Source organism: Paralichthys olivaceus, chromosome 2, assembly GCF_024713975.1.
Source record: "Paralichthys olivaceus isolate ysfri-2021 chromosome 2, ASM2471397v2, whole genome shotgun sequence".
In the NCBI taxonomy this organism is placed as follows: domain Eukaryota; kingdom Metazoa; phylum Chordata; class Actinopteri; order Pleuronectiformes; family Paralichthyidae; genus Paralichthys; species Paralichthys olivaceus.
The window spans coordinates 10,592,449-10,612,345 of NC_091094.1; the positions used below are offsets into that span (position 1 = coordinate 10,592,449).

Below are 19,897 nucleotides of genomic sequence, written 5' to 3' on the forward strand. Positions count from 1 at the left end.
GGACAAAATGGAAAACATCTTTATTCAGGCCAAAGCTATATGAGATCTCGTATTGCTACTTTACCTTTTATTACCGATTAACCATTTTTGTTATTGTGTGATTCCAGCTGGTGGTGAATGCTGCTTTAGGCTTCGACACGTTTGTGGTGATGCGCCATGGGCTGAAGAAACCCCCTGTCAGTCAGAATGTTTCTGCAGGCGCAGACTCTTCCCCTTCCTGTTCTTCTGCCTCCTCTTCATCCTCCACACCAGCCGGCTCTGCGCCCTCCTGCCCAGGATCCTCTCTGTTCTCCAACATCCCAGGACACAAGCTGGGCTGCTACTTCTGCAACGATGTTGTGGCACCAGGAGATGTAAGAAAAACTCACAGATATCAAGCAAACACTGAGCTCATTCGCTTACTTAATGTGAAAACATAGGAATGACACAAGGAGAACTGTTTTAGATATTTTCTTCAACTTAAATTCAGCCTCATTTAGCTTCTAATCACTTTTTTATATGAATTGATCAAACACCTACTTGTTGACTCACCGCACAGAACCACACAGAAAAAGTCAGCATCTAGCTGAACATTGTCGAGGAATGAGCCTCCATCAAGCTAAAGAGACAAATATTTTCAGACCACAAAACAAAGCCAAAGTGTAGGTTGGTGTTGTATGAGGTAATCAAAACTTGTTCTGCAGCCATCATGTAATCAAAATAATACATAAAGTGGGATTCCTGACAAAATAAGTACATTTGTGAGAATCACATTTTTCTTGCAATCCACATTCTTCCTGTGTTTGTTATTTGTACTCTGACACTTGTTTCTTTCTCTTTTTGTTCCTTTTCTTCCTCCTGCCCTTCTGATATGAGTAATTTATGAAAGCTGTTCAACAGCTATTGAAGTCTGTCACTGGAAACTATTCAGCTCTGACTTGTGCTGTAAATGTCATTTAGCTCCAGCCTGCTTTCATTAGAGAAATATTAACATTTGAATTGGAGGCGCAGCTTCTCTGTAAATTCTAAATGTTCTCAAATCTAAAATGGAAAGTTTCAAAATGGTAGATTACCCATCATCTGTCTTTGATTATTTATGTATCACCAGCTGTTTTGTTGCAGTCATTGTTCTTATTTATTATTTTTTTCTCTTACAGTCGACCAGGGATCGGACTCTGGATCAGCAGTGCACAGTCAGTAGACCAGGTCTTGCCATGATTGCTGGAGCCCTGGCTGTTGAGATGATGGTGTCCATTCTGCAGCACAGTGAAGGGTAAGGCAGCTCAGACCTATAATTAGGAATCATAGTCGTACTAGTACTGGTCCGGCCATACATGCATAGTACAGAGAAGGAAAGGTAAGAATGGAAAATCAAGCCTGTTGTTTCAAATAAGAGAAAGATATACCTTTTTGTACAATTGCTCAGATCTTTAGAAGTGTGATGTTCCACCGAAACAAAATACACATATTCAGGTTTATGGTAACGTTGAAACATGAACTGTCAGTTATGGTGAACCTCAGTATGGTTTATACAGCTGCTGCATGGAGCTACTCTCTTGCTACTCTGATGTTTACCCGTGCAACAAGTCCACTTTGCCTTTGGTGCTGATAAATGTTCACTTCTTAGCAAATATACATTTGAGATATTTGTGTGTTTGACGAGGTCCTCTGAAGGTTTCATGTTAGATCCTCTTCTTGATTTTAGTTTTGTCCAACTGACTCCATATTAATGTCACAAACAAATTAAAGATCCCTCTGCGAGCTCAGACACTCGCCTGAGTGAGCGGCCCTGATCACCTTTATGTGTTTATCATTCTCTCAGCAGAGCTTCAAGCTGGTTCCTCACTCCCATTGTAAAACTTAAGAAAATGGTGTCTATGCGCTGTTTCAGTAAGCTTCATGCTGCAAACAGCAGAGGTCTTACCCAATTAGGTTTTCACCCAGTTCCATAAATTTGACTTTAGTTTACTGTAGGAACTTTGTTGTCATTTCTAGTCTTTCTCTTACAATTCACCTTCAAAAGCTGTAATACGGCAACAGACTCAACTCCGATCTTCACTTGGCAAACTGTAGTAGCTCAATGTTTTTGTCTTTTATAAGTCTTTTTACCAATGAAGGGTGTTCATGTGCATGTGTATGTCTTTGTGGAAATGTAATTGTGTTTGCCTGTTATGGTGAAAGTCGTGTTAAAGCGTCTGCTTGCTCAGGCTGATAAAACAGCCATTTTTCTGTGTTCAGTGTTTTGATATTATAAGCCTCCACAGAGCTCTTCTGCCTATCCTGGATAAAAAGCTTATAAGGCAACAGAGAACAGGAGAGTTTCTATGTACTGTAGTTTCTGTGCCTCTGTCATTGTGCAGCTCCTTCCTTTGCAACCGGATCTCCTAGTTTTTCACTTTCATAGCTGTGTTTATTTCTGTCGTCCATTACTTTAGTCGTTTTTAAGGACCTTACTGTGGCTTTCTTTTAGGCTTTTACTTTTTCTAACAATCACAGGCTTTAGAAAATTGTCACCTAGGGATCCATTTTGTGGCAGTTTGATTGACATTTCTTACCTTACAGAACCAGTCGTAGCTCAGTGTGAGACATGGTATTACAGTTATTAATAAACATATAGTCAAATCTTTTAATTTGGCAAGATTGAGGGAACTAGACCTCTTAGTTCTCAGTAGAGTTTTTTTTTAAACCTGGCTTTTGTTGTTAAAGGACATTTGCTGCCTTTTGTTCTGTCATTTGTCCAAATAAATGTTGCACAAGCTCTGGTTACATTCATGTACGAAAAAGGAATATATAAATGACATAAACGAAAACAGAAAAATTGTTTTTCTCCATCCAGCGGCTATGCAGTGGCAAGTAGCAGTGACGACCGAATGAATGAACCTCCCACTTCTCTGGGTCTTGTGCCACATCAGGTCAGACACACACACACACACACACACACACACACACACACACACACCCACCCACCCACATGCTTTATATTAAGAATACTGTGCAACTGCTGTTTGACTATTGACCTCCATTATATGCCTGTGCTGTTACCCCACATCTATGTGTTATTATAATGCTAAAATGCTAAAACAGTTGCTTTCATTAGCCCCTTTTACAAAGCCTATTCAAAGGTGGTAGTGTGTAACAGGAAGAGCCAGCAAAGCTTTGCTGTTATACATCACTCCTTTGATGCCATGATTTTAAAATCACACACCATTTGGGTTCAGTGTAAATAAGCAAAGGTGACATAAGAAGATATCTTCTTAACGACAGCACAGCAGCAGGATCTCTGGACAAAAAAGGCTTTTGTCTTTGCATACACTTCTCCTACTGCTGGTGGTTGCTATAGAAATAAAAGCAGTTTTCTCAAGGAAGAGCTCACAGCTCTGCACTGGTGTGTGTCTGTCTATATGTGGTCCAGATATAACTCATGATGTAGAGGACTAAATCTGTTCATAGTCACAGACTGTAATGTAAATAATTTAATTTCAAGGTTAAAACAGTAAATATTAAAGGCTTATTTTCAATAAAGACAGTAAATATTACAATTATTTGTATGTTATTAGATTAAACACAATGTGTTGACCAACACCAGCTGACTCTAAAGGGTTTACATAATTTTTCTTTTTTTTCCCTATTTTTACCAAGGATAAAGTCTTGTGGCTCTCTACAACCATTTTGAAGTAGATTTGAGATTTGAAGTACTTCTGTTGTGGAGAACAATATTAATTCAACCTGAAAGGTCGATCAGTTCTATAGTGAGGAAAATTCATGGCTCAATATATAAACATGAACATAATAAGTGAAATGGTTGGAGTACTACTCTCAGGAGACAATACTTCTGTGCATGTTTTTGTCTGTCCTTGTGTGGCTACTGTTTTTATGTCCATTTTTCAAGACAACTATGGATGAAGGAAGAGATTGAATTTATAAACTTAGTTGGTCATTGGCTTTCCCACTGATTCATTAGTTGTTATTAATTTGACAGTCTAATAAAATATGTGTACTTATTTAGCATGAGGTCGGATATGTGCCTCTTATGTTCCCATGATTGCCAAGGACCAAAAATACAGTCAAAAAAACATATCACAGGAATTCTTTCCAAAGCATAACTGAAATAATGATCATATGCTCTGGACTGGGATGGTCAGTGAATAAAGGAAGACCACAGCTTTCTGATCGCTGTCATGTACTTATCTCACCACCTCCATTTGCATTATCAGTATTCATCACCCTGAGAATCTGCATCTTGCCATTTGCTCAACACCTCTGCTCCTCATTGTATTTCAGCCAACATATTTCTGATAAGAATGACATGCAAATAGATGCTCTGTGCTGATGCAAGGGGATGAGAGAATGATCACCAGAGAGAAATGCAGAGTGAATAATATGCATGAGAGGGTGAATGTGTGTTTCTGTATATTTTGCCAGCAATCGCCTGATATCACATTTCACTGCAGCTCAGTGGTTTGAAGCAGCAGCCTGTGTTTTCTGTGGTGTCACAGTGACAACTTGTGGTGATTTATAGAAACTGCATAATGTTTTTGATTAATAGTCTGTGAAATGGGGCCTTGGGTCATCCCAGCTAACATTGGATGAGAGGTGGGGTACACCCTTAATAGGTCGTCATCATGTCACAGGACCAACATACAGAGACAAACAATCATTCACACTCACATGTACAGTCTCCAATTATCCAAACCCCAGCCTGTATGTTTTTGGACTGTGATCAACTGTCTTTCATTTCCTTGCATTAATGATATTGATTGATTTGTCTGAGAAATTACAGCGAGACGAGAACAGAAGCTGGAGATGCGACATGTTTGTTCACATACCTGGAGGCCTTTAGTACAAAAGAGTCTCTCCATAGACAGTGCATTTTGTTTTATGTGTGGCCACTCATCCATTCAGGTTCATCTCACTTGCCCATGCTCTCCCACTGGTCTGAGTCACTCATTCACTCACCCCTTCATTTTTGTATTTATTCACTGAACACGTTTGCTGTTGCAGTTTTCTTATCATATACTGTACATTTTGTATCTGTACTATCTCTCAAATCCCCCGTCTGCCTTTTCGTTCCTCTTTGTCCTAGAACATTTTAATTAAACTAAAATAGTTTAAGACGAGAAGAAATGAATAAAAAAAAGGAGCATAACAAAACAAGCTTGTTTTGTAAATTGAAATGTTTTGCAAGGTGATACATCCTCACGTGGCCACACAAACTGGGCTTGTGCAACTCTGGCCTCATGCAGAAATATTCAATAATTAAAACCTGGGTGAAAGAAATGTCACGTAGTTTGCACCAAAATATCCCAGCACAAGAACTGAAAGCTTTTAATTACCCTCCCCCATTCACTCCGTGTGCTTTGTGTGGTAATTGGTCACAAATGTTTGATACATTGTCAGTTTCACCACCAGATAATTAAAGTAGGAAGTAATTTCATCTTCTGGTCGACGTGCGTCACCAGAAAACATAATGGGTGAAGCTTTTATTAACCGAAGGATGCGAACATATGCGAGGAGGGAAATAAAGTGGAATATACTGGTGATTATGAGTGGTGTTTCATCACGTGTTGCAACAGAGGTTTGTGAGTGTGTGTCTGTGTTTGTGTACAATGGGCTCTTTGGTCAATAACTGAAGTAATTAGCCATAATTACTGAAGCCTTAAATAGGAGCGAAGGCTTTCAGGAGTGAGAGATGTGATGATGATGTTTCACAGAAAAAGGTTTGCATGCCTCTCTGGCACCAGAGGGCGCTCTCTGCATGATTTTTGAAATGTGAAATACAGAGAAACTCTAAACTGCTTCCTGATTTTTAAATATCTGACAGGAGGTTTAGAACCATGCCTCTGCTTTATATTTACATTTACTTTTAATTTTGTGTCAAGAATACTCACAAATAAGAGACTTAAAAAAACCCTCTTTCTTCTGATTGTGGGTTAGACTTTTTTGTCGTGATGTTACCGTGATATTAAACGTTCTGTTTTTAAAAATAACGTGATTGTGGTTTTGTTACATATGTAATTGTTGAGGAGTGATTCTGCTCCTCTGTGTCACTTCAGTTTTGACTGGTTGATCTCTCCTCCACAGATCCGAGGTTTTCTCGCGAGGTTCGACAACGTCCTTCCTGCCAGCCTGGCCTTCGACAAATGCACCGCGTGTTCACCCACTGTAAGTGATGGCTCGAAAAGTAACTCAATCATATACATTATGTGTTTTCAAATCCAAGATAGTGTTTGGAAGGTAAACTTCTATATTAGCATAGTTCTTTACTATACTTAGATTAGATTCTGTTACTGTGAAACACAAATTGTAGCCTTTGCAGAATTGGGGAGATTCCCATTTCCACATTGTGAGGTTAGTAGAGCTGTGTTGAAATGTTGTTCCTCTAGGAATACTGAACACACACACACACACACACACACACACACACACACACACACACACACACACACAGAAGTTGGAAAAACCATATGGTAACAATCAAGCAGCAGTTGCTCATTGATGTCAGTAACTGTCGTATGAGTGAATTTAGCCCCCCCCTGTGTTTGTGTGTGCGTGTCTGTGTGCACATGTGCATAAAGATGGGTTTTTGAAGGGTCTATGTTTCCATAATTGATCGAGTGGGGTGAGAAAAACTGCCTTTTTTTCTTTTTACCACATTGTCATTGGCCAGTCAGAACCCCAGGTGGCCCTGCGGTTAGCGGTGTCCAGCATCGTGAATGGTTGGTGTACATCCGTGTATGAGCAGGGTGGAGGAAGATAAAACCACAACTTAGAAAGGGAGAAAGTTGAGAGAAAAAAAAGGGGGGAAGAAAAAGGCAGATTCTGTGGGGGTGTAAAGAGTGGAAGTTCAGGGCTGAAGAAAGGGTGTTGTGATGAGTGGAGGGCTGGTTCACTCTCTCTTTCTGCCCTGCTCTCAATGCAGTCTTTGTGTCTATAAAGAGGTCATAAAGCCCCAGATCTATCACTTTCATGTGAACACAGAGCAAGAAACCTAGAGGCAGATGGGGGGAGGGAGCTGGACGACTTGTCCTCTTAAAGTTTGAAGTTTTCTCCACCTACGCTGCTTGTGAAGAAAAAAGTTTGAAGTTCCAGCCCATCTTAAGGTGTCATGTTTCTGCCCGTGTGACTGATGAGATTATTCGCTGTGCACAGAGGGTTCATATGGTTTGATAGGGACAGGGTGAAGCCTGTGTAGTCAAGAACAATGAACAACATGATTCTGGAAAGACGATCCTTTGCTGAGGCAGGGATAAAGGCTATATGGTGAAATCAGTGAAAGTGTTTTGGTTCAGTTAATTCCGCCCACACATCTTTTTCCCTTCACTCTGTTTTGCATTTGCTTATCTGTCCTTCTCTTTCTTCTTTTCTATGAGCCGTCTCCTATTTCCCTTCTTCCTCTTTCCCTCCATCCCTCAGCTCTGTCTTACCGTCTCTCCCTTCCTGTTCTCCCTACTACATATCTCTTCTCCTCCCTTTGTATGTCCCTCTGTCCAGCTATCAGTCCATCCACTGTAATGTGTGAGTGCCTGTCTTTGTCTTGTGTGTGTGTGCGCGTGTGTGCATGTCTGTCTGTGTGTACTCATGCTGCAGTCAGCTGTGTGATGCCAGGTCACTATGGAAACAAAACAATTCAGCCCCTGTCTGGGCTGGAGCAGTTCCTGTAGAGTTGGGGCTTTTCATTCTGCTTGTGTGCGTGTGTGTGTGTGTGTGTTTCCGAACTCTTTCTGGGGCTACACGCCAGAGAGTAAATCACAGCTGACGTGGCTTCATATAAAACTATGCCAGACACCTCTTACTACAACTACTTGTAACACTGCAAAAATGCTGCCTCTATTTATAGTACAAATACAATTATATATGTCGTATGAAGACACTGGACTGGTCACTAATGCTACTTACAATGTTGGTCTATTTAACCATTTGAACAAAGTAAAAGGTTAAAATCAGATTCTTGAATGAAGGTCACTTTTTAATGTATCTTGTGGACGTACACATCATTGATCACCTTTCAGAGGAATCTATAATAATATGGAATCGTTACAGGATTTGTATCATCACAAGGAGCCACAGGAGATTAAGTTAAATTAATATTTGGTCTAGTGATCAGAAATGATTAAGAACAAAATGCTAGTAGTTTATTAAATGTGAGCTTTTGCTACTTTTCCCTCTGTTCTAATACGTCTTTGGGTTAAAGATTGTAAGTCAGGCCAAGCCTATTTAGAGCTCACCTCGTGCTGTGGGAATAATCGTTATCAGTAATGGCCCTGATTTTTAAACCAGCAATTAATTTCACATTTTAGAATAAAACCCTTTCTTTTCCTTTTCTAAGGTAAGTGTTTCTGTTTACTGTATGGGTGCACAGCAACCACAGCCTGTAAATGACATGTTCTTTATGAGTTTTCCCTCCTGTGCAGTGAGCTGTTTCTCTGAAATACCAAAAGGAGTTGAGGTTACTCAGTGAATCAGAGTTGGTGCGTTTTTAAAGTGTCTAACCTGGTGCGACGACCACACATATTAATAGAGGAAGTCAAAGCCACTGAGTCACCAGGAACTGTTAACTCACGCTACGCAGCCTACAATAACTGCATATCATTGCAACACCACCAACTTTTATTCATAGCTGGGTACGAGCTGTATTTAACATGACTTGTGTTTTGAACTCCGTCCATACGACCACCAGCAGCTACATCTGTTACTATTGTTTGTGTGTTTATAGCTGAAGTTAAAGCCCCTTTTAGCCACCAGGACCACCCCGTGTATGTTTGATATGTTGAAGCTATGCTACACACAACCACAGCCTGTGGTGAGTGACACTGTCAGTTAATATCCACAGTATGAATCCACAAACAGCTTCAAAAAGAAAACATTGCCACTGTCAAATAAAGTGAGATGGGAGACATTTATGTGGGAAGTAATCTACAGATGTGTAGCACACCATGGAAAATCCAGATGTTGCGACTCTGTATCAAGGCTGTTGCAGTATACTGGTATTAACGATAATCATGATATTTAAAAATGGCATTCGGAGAACACATACATCTGCCAAGGCCCAGCAGGAATCTTATGAAACCACAGTCAAATCCACTAGATCCAGATTTTTTTGGGTGGTCTTGACCAAATTGGTCACACTCATAAATATCAGTCCTCAAAACATCTTATTTTTCTTTAACATTCATGAATTATTCTGTTAATTTACCATTCTAAAAGTGTAAAAAAAAAGCACTATCCTGAAGAGTATACAATCCTGGATCTGCCCCCTGATCCTGATCAGCTGCTTTCAAAATTATTATTCAAATTTACTGGCATCGCTAACCAGCATGACAGTGACACGGTGGTAACTCCCCATCAGTCTTTCCATTCTCTTAAAAATCAAAATAGTTTTCCATAAAAGTTTGTGACTATTGAAAAGTGTACCTATTTCTACATGAGACGTATTTGTTCTTTGAGTATGTTTGTTTTCATTATTTTACTGCCTATAAATCTCCTCCCAGGTGGGTTCACCTATTCTGAAAAGCTGATGACGAATCTCTACCTGTCGTAGCAGGCACTGTTTGGCTTCGTCGGTCGTTCGCTTGAAGCAGGTGTTTGCCCTTTCGCAACGATCGTAAATAACGTAGTATCTGGAGTGTAATTAATCTGCCAAGAAAGAGACAAAACACACAATGAACACTGTTAAAGATGATTAGCTTGATAGCTTTATTATTTAAATGTCCTGTACAGACAACACAATAATATATATAGATATTTTTTTTTTTTTTTTTTTTTTAGCTTTGTTTGATTGCTGTCTGCCACCAGCATGTGATCACTGCTGAAAACTGTTAACACTTGCTAAACACTGCAAAATCCATTAGATGCCTCTCTCCTCTGGTATAAACTTTCCAAACCGTTTTTAGAAAATTCAGTGTAAACTCTGCAATGAAGTAAAAGCATCATTAAGCTCAATTAAAACAAACAAACAAACAAACACTGAATTACATTTTGTACAAACATTGTTGTAGGTACAACATTCTTGCTATTGGTCACAACCACATCTGCTCTGAATCATCCATTGTTTTCAATGTCCCTTATGGTCTTGTGTGTCTTCTATTGAATTGGGCATGGGTGAATGGTTTAAGTGTGTTTTGTGTGTTTGTGTGCATTGCTTGGATTGACTTTATTAATGTTATCACAAGATCATTACAGTCATCAGGTTTCTGTGACATGAGCAGCTATCTTCCAACAGAGTGGGTTCTGACTGTTGACATCTCATGTAACAGATCCCATAGATGGAGGCGCACAATCAAAGAAATAAAAGTGAGCGAAGGAAAGAAAAGAAAGGTTGAAAAGATGAACAAGGGACACGTCAGTGTGTATTGTGTGCGGTGTGTCTGGCTCGGAGACTAGACGCCAGGTCAGTCTGTGAACACGCGCGAGCAGTTGTGTGTGTGTGTGTGTGTGTGTGTGTGTGTGTGTGTGTGTGTGTGTGTGTGTGTGTGTGTGTGTGTGTGTGTGTGTGTGTGTGTGTGTGTGTGTGTGTGTGTGTGTGTCGATGTCTCAGGCAGAGGTAACCCTACACCTGCAGAGGAGGAACTGTGAGCATCAATGATGGGCTCAGCCAAGTTTAGGAAGGTAGTCAAGAGGGCAGAGGGTATGTGTGTGTGTTAGTGTGCTTTGGGAGTTGAGGTGCGTTGCTGCCGAGGCCCAGAGCCTGTACGGTTATTGTTATTATAACTATTATAATCTGCATTTGAGAGAAAGTTCACCTTCTGAGATGGAAAATTGTATTCTTTTGACCTGGTTTTGAGTTTCTACTTTGTACAGCTGAGCAAATTTAAAAGCATTTGAAATGGGGCATCATCTCTCTTGCCACAATTTTGCATTTCCTGCACCAGATTATTTAAGAATTTCTTTAGGGAAATGATATCAATATTTCCTGGATAATCCTTTTAAGATTCAAACTTACTGTTGTGCAAATTTACGACATTAACAGGTTGGTGATACAGCAACACATACAAAGGACCCACAAAGTGATGAACTACTGTTGTTTAATTTCTTTTAAAACTATAAGTGTAAAACCTGGCTCAAAAGTATGATAGTAAAAGTATAGATAGTAATATGAACCTTGGACCAAGAAAGTAGCTTATATGTAGGAGTCAGAATGTTTTTTTGTGTGTTATCCTTTGCAAAAGACATTACATCTAATGTTAAATAACCTCTTGTTGTTCTTTGTTCGTGTTTTCTTTTTGTCTAGGTCCTGGATCACTATGAGAGGGAAGGTTTTAACTTCCTGTCCAAAGTTTTTAATTCTTCCCACTCTTTCCTGGAAGACCTGACAGGGCTGACATTGTTGCACCAGGAGACGCAGGCAGCAGAGGTAAATTCCTCCCCCAAGTACACCTGCACTAACAAGTATCATCATGCACATGAAACCTTGTGCACCAAGAGCAAAGTGTCAGCACATACATGGATGAAAACACAATGTCACAGTCAGCGCACACACACAAAACATCACTGTTTAGTGAAGTGTCTGTGTATGTTTTCACTTTGTGTAGTGTGTGCATACTTAGCTATGAGAGAAAATCACTTACTTGTATTATATAGTCAGTTTTTTATCTTCTGGGTAAAGAGCAACTCTTTAATCAGACAACAATGACGTCTGATTGGGGGTCTGTGCTTGAGGTAATGCAGGAACTCCGCTTTGTGGGCCCACCACCTGGAAAGTCAAGAGAAAGGGTTTGACATGTGTAAATTCAGGGTCCCAGATTGTCTGCACCTGCAACCTAAAGACCCAAGACATAGAAGTATTACACATGTGAATGAATGACTAGGCCTGATCTGATTTCCCTCTCTCTCACATCTAGACGTGGAAGTACAGATTCCATACTGGTTTGGACAGTTAATCAGCTTCACTCTTTAAAGGATGTTGTAATGAAAGCCTATCAACAGTGGAGGTGTTGTAAAAGGCTTGGTGTCCCATTGTTTCTTATAGAATTAGGTTCTATTTGTCATAGTAGCTGCCCCCTGCAAATATTTTAATTACCAAACAAGTTTAATGACAAATAATCACCTGAACAATATACACAGCCCGTTCTCTCTGTCTGTTGTCAATCTCATCTTCTTCTGGACGAACACCCACAATATCCTTTTTCCTGCTGTCCATCTCCTTCTCTTCCGTCTCTCTCTTTCTTCATCAGCTACAGCTTTCCCTCCCTGCCCCTAGAAATGTTGAGCATAAAAACTAAAAGCACCTTCTCCATGTTAAGTGTCACCAATTTTGTGGTTTTCATGGAGAAAGTGCTGCTTTGTATGGTTTTATATTCTAAGGATTTCATTTCTGCTTTTTGCTGACAATGTAGTTCTATTAGCTCCATAGGTCTGTGACCTTTCGGGCACACAGGGGCAGCTGTTTACAACGAAGTGTGAGACCATTGTACTCTCAGTAATGGGGTGGATTACTCCCATTTTCAAGTTGTTTTCCAGTATTTTGGGGTCTTGTTCACAAGTGAGGGTAGAATGGAGCACATAGCTGAAAATAGCTGAGTGAAAAAGCTGGAAACAAAAACATAAAAAGCTTAGCTGAGGTGAAAGGTAGGTGAGGTAAAAGACAACAAAACAAAGTGCGATGAAAAAAGACAGCCGGTAACGTGACCTAAATGTGCACAAAAGCTTCTGCTCCACTGCAGAGACTGAAAAAAGCATCAGGCGAAAACAGCAGAACTCATGAACATACATTTAATATTTCTTACCATTTCAGTTATCACAGCTCCCCTGGAGAATTTGAGCCAGCAGTTGTTAATCTCGAGGAACCATTTCACAACATTTTCATAATAGCAGTAGATGCAGTAATATCTTCATTTCTCAAAGTGTGGTTGAAGAACTAGGGTGGAAACCCTTGTGGCAGCTGGCATTACTCAACATTTTCAGTTTGGCCATTTTGAAGGAATATTAACACGTTTGATTTTGGACGTGATTGGACACCACATCTTCCAAACTAGTTCTGACAGTGCAAAAACCAGCCCTTTGACTGCTGGAACCTTGACTTGAAGCAAAAGGGGGCAACAATGGCCAGTCATACCTAACCATGGTCCTTCAGGTGCTGAGTAAAATGTATGACCTTGTGAAATCCATAAAAAAATCACCTATATGGTTTAAAGTCAACTTTGTTCGTCTCTGGAAACTATGGTCTTTTTCAAAGTATTTAATTACCAGGAGTTTTCTAATTATATGTTTAACGGGAGATACACTGTTTTAAATCAAAGGGAGGGATATTTTTTCCTGTAACCCTCTGATTATTGTGTTGCCATAGCACCTCACAATTGTTGTCTATGGAACAAGTGGCATAAATTTCCAATAAACATCCAAAATAGTGGTGGAATATGGGTGGTTTTCCTCAAGACTCCCCTCTGACATGAGGCAGAGGGAGTGGAGGGAGAGACAGAAAATGAGTGTGTGTGGGTGGTGGGGGTTGGGTCTGGTTCTGTCGAGCTGTGGGAAAATCCCACGTACTTTCTCCCCAAATGCTACTCATAACACAGAGATGGAGGAGGGGAAAAGTGAAAGGCATGGAACCAAGAGGGCTAGAGGAGGGAAAGAAGTGGAGATAAGAGAAGAGAAAAAGAGGAGAAGAAAGATGGGGGATAAGAAAAAGCCAGTGAAGACGAAAATAATTTCAGCTCTTATATGTTTTTCCTCCATCTTCTCTTCTCCTCTCTTTCTCCCTGAGTAAGGCCTGCTTCATTTCCTCTTAGTCTCATTGCGTCCTGCTATCAGTGCATCTATAGTTCAAAATCATTCAATCCTCAGTTGCACTTGTTCCTTCCCTTGATAGATAGATATGTTTAGTCAACAGGCCAAACCAGATTAATTGTAGAGTCTGATAGAAACAGGTATTACCTGCTTTATAACTCCTTTATAAACTTTAGTTGTTGCTTAAGGAGCCCTAAACATGGCTAACATGTTTTTCAGAGGGTGCGAAGGCGTTGCCAAGGATCAGCAGCAGTTTTGCCAGGATATTGTTCTCAGCCACTTCTTTCAGTGTGAACAGCTTGGACCCAATGACAGATCCAGCCTTCTTTAAGATTGTATTCTGCTTGTTGGTGTTACACTGCATAGAAGATGCTACTTGCAACAACAGGCTGATAGAACATGTAGACCTGAGCCTTCTCAGGGAATAGAGCTGGCTCTGGCCCTCTTTTGTTAAAGGCCTTGGAGTTGATGGACAACCAGGTACTTGTAACAATATCCAAGTAACTCTGAGTGATTTAGACTGGAGAATAGTCTTAATCTCCTTTCACTGTCCACATGCAGACTACCCTAAAGTCCAACATTTATATGATGATAGCACAGTTCCATGGGGAGTCCCAATATACTCACAATATGTGCAGACATACAGCTCTCTAGCCTCACTGCAGTCTGCCCATCAGGTATAACTCATCATCGCATCCTGCACATCCTCATGTCTATCCTTTAGCAGTCTCGGCTGAGTAGGGTTGAAGTCACCTGAGAAGTTGAAGAACACCACACTGTTGGATCTGTCCAGCATGTACATTATTTGGCCATCCACACTCTCTTGATAATCAAACTGCAGGTTGATATTGTGTTATAGGACCAAAACTCTCCTATAGGCCTTGTGATATGTTAGTGCTATCAGCCAAAGATGCTGGTACCAACCACAATGCTTTCCCTAGCACAGGAACTGTCTTGACATCACGTTGACAAGGTGCTGGAGTACTCCACATAGCTGGCCAGCACAAATCTTTTGCATGCAGCGGCTGATGTCATCCAATGAGTCAAGCAGCCTTGCCCTGGTGAAGTCTCTTCTGCTCTCTCGTCACCTGAAGGTGAAATCCAGCCCCGGGATGTGGGAGGGTCTGCAGTGGGTATTCTTGGGGGGAGGTGATGGTGTTATGGGGTTGGGGTGTCCAGCCCCCACTCCCTATGATGAAATGTGTTAAAGAGTCTGGCGTAGGTCCCTTTCTGCTCAATCAGAAGATGGAGAGATTGTTTTGATTGCTCAGCCCACTAGCGCCAGAAGTCTTAGCGCCTGTTTCCTGTACACAGATTAGCTATTCTGAAAACGACTGCTCTTGAAGGACGTCCCTTCAATTTTTTTTCTCTCCCAATTCCAGGAAGGGACAGAAGTTATTCCCTTCGCTTGTGAAAGCATATTATTACTTATTTCATGGGATCCCACTAGAAACAGGCTTGTGGCTTATTGTGGGTCTTGACCCATATTTTAAGAAGAACCAGCCTGAAATAATGATAATTCTCAATGTAAAAATTAGAGGTTTAAAGAGCCCTTGTTGGATACCTTTTTATGTGTAATTATTGGACTTGTATGCAGCTATGAGTCATCATTGGATGATGAATATCACTCTTAACGACTTGTTGCTTTTAGAAAGTTTCTTCTTCTTCTTATGCCTTAGTATTCCCTGAGGAACATAGGCCGTCAACGAACACCCTCCTTCCTCTTCGGTCTTGTACCCCAACTCTTTGAGGAGGTTTGAGTTTACGTCAATATATAACGAGACGTAAGACTTACTGTCTGTGATCAGAAAAGCTGCAGCATTGGTAGTGAAGTACAAAATTTTGTGTTCAGCACTCTCTGGTGTCTTTTTTGAGTTTCAGTCGTTATTTTCATCATAAGATGTTATTTTTACAATGTTCCTTTCTTTTGCATGGTGCTGAATTTGTAACAGGCCATGTGTATCCGTCTGTGTTTTTGCTCGTGCAAGTTTGTGTAACCATTCTAAACTATAATCTACGTCACCAGATAGCAGTACTATGTACTTAAAGCCTATTTTGGGCAAGTTTGTAACCTGAGAACTACTTTTTATGCGGTCACCACAGGGTTTTTGGGGGAGTTTAAGTTCGGTAAAAGTTTAGAGTGTTTGCTGTGCGAGTGCGTGTGTGCACATGTGAAAGAATCACAGCGGATTTGTTTTAGTTTGGTGCACATGCTATATCTTAAGCCTCATGAGGCTATTTTTCTGGCAGTTTTTGAATATTTATGGAATTATCTGTACCTGTACTTGAATTTTTCCTCTACAATTTGGTATAGTCAGTTTTCCTTGTGCACTTGTTATTGTTCAACTATATGTGTAAAGTTCTCATTATACTTCATATGAAGCATTTATCAGTTTGTGTAACTGACCTTCTTACTAACTTGAACAATCTTTCTAACTTTCTGACAAACACAAATGCAAACTTCATGCATTAACCAGCCAGTGTGGCATCTTCATCTGTGTCTTCTACTTGTATGACACCATTTTTTCCCCCGAAGAGTTTTGTTTTGTCTTTGTCTGTCATGTATTAGAAGGGGATCCCCTGCTGTGTTCTCACATCTGATTCTTCTTAATTTCTATGAACGTTATACTCAGAGGCCAGGCGGAGAAAGTCCGCAGATAATCCAGACCCTCTAACTCCGTTTTTTTTACGTTCACACATGCACCTCCTCTGGAGAAAATACAAATAATCTGCAGAGTTCAGTGCATGTCTGAAAAAAGCTCTAGAGAGAGATTAGGGATTCATCAGGATGCAGCAGGAAGCTAAGATGCAAACCTTTTTACACCACTTATGGTTGTAGCGATTAAAACATTGTTTGACCCATAGGCCCTTGACTGCCACACATCTTGCCTTATGTCATATCTTCGACAGCCACTTTTTTACCCATCAATTCGCTGTTGGTAAATCTGGTGGTTGTTTCATTGTAGTGAAGCAGTATTAACATAAAAAAAAAAAAATTCTTCCTCAAATCCAAGTATTGACTGACCTGTGTTCCACCATCTCAGGCTGGGAGGTGGAGCAATTTAACATCTAAAAAAGGTATTAAAAATAGTAAATTAAGTCAAGTTTCAATTCCTAAGCATCCTGCTTAACATTGAAACATTTTGAACAAGTTATGTTATACAATGAAAATGCATGTTAGCATGTCAGAACAGGGTATCGGCCTTCCTGTTACCTCATCTGTAGAGGGCTGGGTCGGACAAATCAACACACACACACAAATTAATAAACACACACGGAGAGCCTGAAAGGAAATGAGTGTCTGTACAGGATGCTGTTCCTCTCCTCTCAGGATCAGGCTAATCCATTTTATGTAAGAAGACAGAGAACAAACTATATGGACTCTCTACACACAAGACCTGGGATATAACCTAATGAAAAACCCACATCTAATGTGATCCCTGTTGCTTCAGCACAATATTCTGCTCCAGTCAGTCAAGTGATGTGTAGAATGGAATTAAACATTGTAAAATGCTTCATTCTGTAACATATAATTTGTTTATTTATTTGAGGTTCTGGAGTTTCTCACATGTAATGATTAACTAAATCAATAACACTCACCCAAGTGCTTTTAGTGAGAAAGATTACGTTGTTGAAATTCTTAAGAAAACATTACTATGCTGTTGTACGTAGCTTGGATTGAGTAACTTATTTCATCAGATAAGCAAAACTGAAAAAAAGACATCCAGTGATCATTGGTCACGCTCTATCTTCCATACGTGATCATGTACAGTAAGCGATGCTGTTTGCTTGTGTGTATTTGTGTTTTCCCACTAATCTCTCTGACTGTTCTGCCCCAGAGGATGTGTGACCCTCTCAGTACAAAGGGTCTTTCTGCAGAATTCATGCTTCACTCCCTTCCCACCTACTCAAACTGGCACAGCCAGTAAGTCACAAGACGGGGATGTGTGTGTTGAACTCGGAGAAGAAAGTGTCATTTGTCACACTCTCCTTTTTTGTTTCGATCTTGTGACACATTTTTTATGGTTCTCATTTGAATACAGTGACAGCTCCTCCACTTTGAACGAGGGTTTTCATAACACTTTGACAGGAATCGTTGGGGGAAACGGGGCAACACTTGATATGATGACGTCCGACAGCTGGTTAACATAGTTTATATTGTGGATTTAGTAATGCAAAAAACTCTTGAGAGGGTGTAACCTGTGCTTTTGTAACATCATCCCCTCCGTGTTGTATTTTGAAGTAAAAACATTGTGAAATTACCATCCCGACATTATAATATGGAACCTTGCTGGAAGTTAAAACTTCAGGGTCTCCTCAGGGTCTGAGGCCCCTGACTGGGGAGGCATTACTTTTTTAGCTGACACTTCAGATATCCAGGGTGACTTATTGTGAGTCAGTGTCTTGCTCAAGTCACATGTACATTTGGGAGCATGGAACACACTTTAGATCATTCAGATGGAGATCAATCGCTCCACAGTTTACCAGCTTAATTATTTTGTTTTTGATAGATGATGAATCACAAGATAACCTGATTCTTGGAAAACAAAATCCAAGGTTGCACTTTTCTCTGTTGGTGTGATTACAGTACATCAGTAAAATATAGACACCTGTGTTTCTACAGATGTGCCCTCGGCTTCTCTGATGTAAGTCTATCATCAGATGCCACTAATAATCACCTTGACTCATGCTACTGCCCCAGAGGAACAGAGGTTACCCAACCACCCCCGCTCTGCTCTGGGCTTCTCTACGTAAAACAGTGTGCTGGCGATAAAGTTGATTTAGTTACGTTGGCCCATGACCCAACAGCTTGGAAAACATACAAGTGGGAGCGCACACACACACACACACACACACACACACACACACACACACATTGACTCCTGGAGCGTCAGAGGGCCCCAAGTATGTCAGAGCTTTATCCAAACACAGCTACGGTTGCTACATGCTACAATTATTACCAGATGGACTCAGGGAAAACATATTAAACCTGCTTTTTCATTAGCACACCGCACACCCGCCTGCGAGAGAGAGTGAGAGACTGACAGACAGAAAGAGAGACATTTCCAAACGTTTGCTTAATTTCACATTTTAAACTGAGCATGACTGACTGTTAGTCCCTGATGGTCCAGGTTGTACATTTCCATTTCCATTCATTTCACCATGAAATGACAAATAATTTCTCTTGTTGCTATGTTGTCAAAACACGTGTGTTTTATGTCTGTTCATGTCAAAGTCCCACCCTTCTTTTTAAGTTCCTGTTAAATGAGATGCAGTCAAGACAACCCTCCAAGTAAAGCTGACAGTCTCAAGTAGTGCTTCAAACTGATTATATGATCTGTCAAATTATAACAGCTGAAAACCTTTTGAAATTTGAACTGTTGAACTGACAAATCAATTTATCACACTATACACATCACATCCTTCCACCAAGTTTCATGGTAATCTGTCCAGTAGTTTTTGCATAATCCTGCTAACTACCAAACAAGTGAACACAGATGCAAACATAACCTCTTTGGCAGAGGTAAATGTGCAGGTACATGGCATTAAAGCATGCCCCTCCCCCTATCATCTTTCTTTCTGTGTAAATGAGGTTTATGGAAAAGCTGAGCGATCTTCAAGGATAAACTTCTGAGTCATTTCAGCTTAAGTTCTTGATTCTTTGTGTTGCTTACGTCTCAGATAATGATCCCTCTAACATCTCGTTCCAAGCACAAACACAAACCACAGAAAAATTTAACAGCTCCAAACCAGTTCTTTGAAGCATTTAGATAGATAGAGTACTAATTGATTTATGGTGAGTGTTGGGTACGACGTTGTGAGGGGAAGGGGCGTTTTTTTTTTTTTATTCACTGCACCACAGATCAACCAGCAGCTTCTTGGTAAGAAATGTTATCTTCATTGAGGTAAAATAGAGGTGACGTTCAGAGAAAGTTACATCAGTAAGTTTAGTTTCTGTTTGTTGATGAGTGCAGGGATTTTACTGAATAATTTGTTATTAATTTATTATTATTGGAAACAATTTTTTCAACTTGTTGAATTGAATTAATCAATTATCTATTTTTGTAATAAATTACACAGTTCTTTCCAAGAAACCTCCAAGGAAAGTACTAGGAAAATATTCTGACGTTATAGACTCAAAAACATCTAATATCATCTTTTCCCTGCACCTCCTCACATTCTCCTTGCATGTTTT

The 19,897-nt window shown here is 40.2% G+C and overlaps 1 protein-coding gene across 1 annotated transcript in view; it reads left to right on the forward strand.

Annotated features, from left to right (window-relative positions):
- Positions 1–19,897, forward strand: part of atg7 (ATG7 autophagy related 7 homolog (S. cerevisiae)) — a 54,200-nt gene that overhangs the window by 15,308 nt on the left and 18,995 nt on the right. Inside the window, exons 14-18 of the mRNA XM_069535263.1 lie at positions 108–353; positions 1,137–1,252; positions 2,816–2,891; positions 6,061–6,141; positions 11,207–11,329. Of these exons, the coding sequence (XP_069391364.1) occupies positions 108–353; positions 1,137–1,252; positions 2,816–2,891; positions 6,061–6,141; positions 11,207–11,329 (642 nt within the window). The remainder of the gene's footprint in view (positions 1–107; positions 354–1,136; positions 1,253–2,815; positions 2,892–6,060; positions 6,142–11,206; positions 11,330–19,897) is intronic.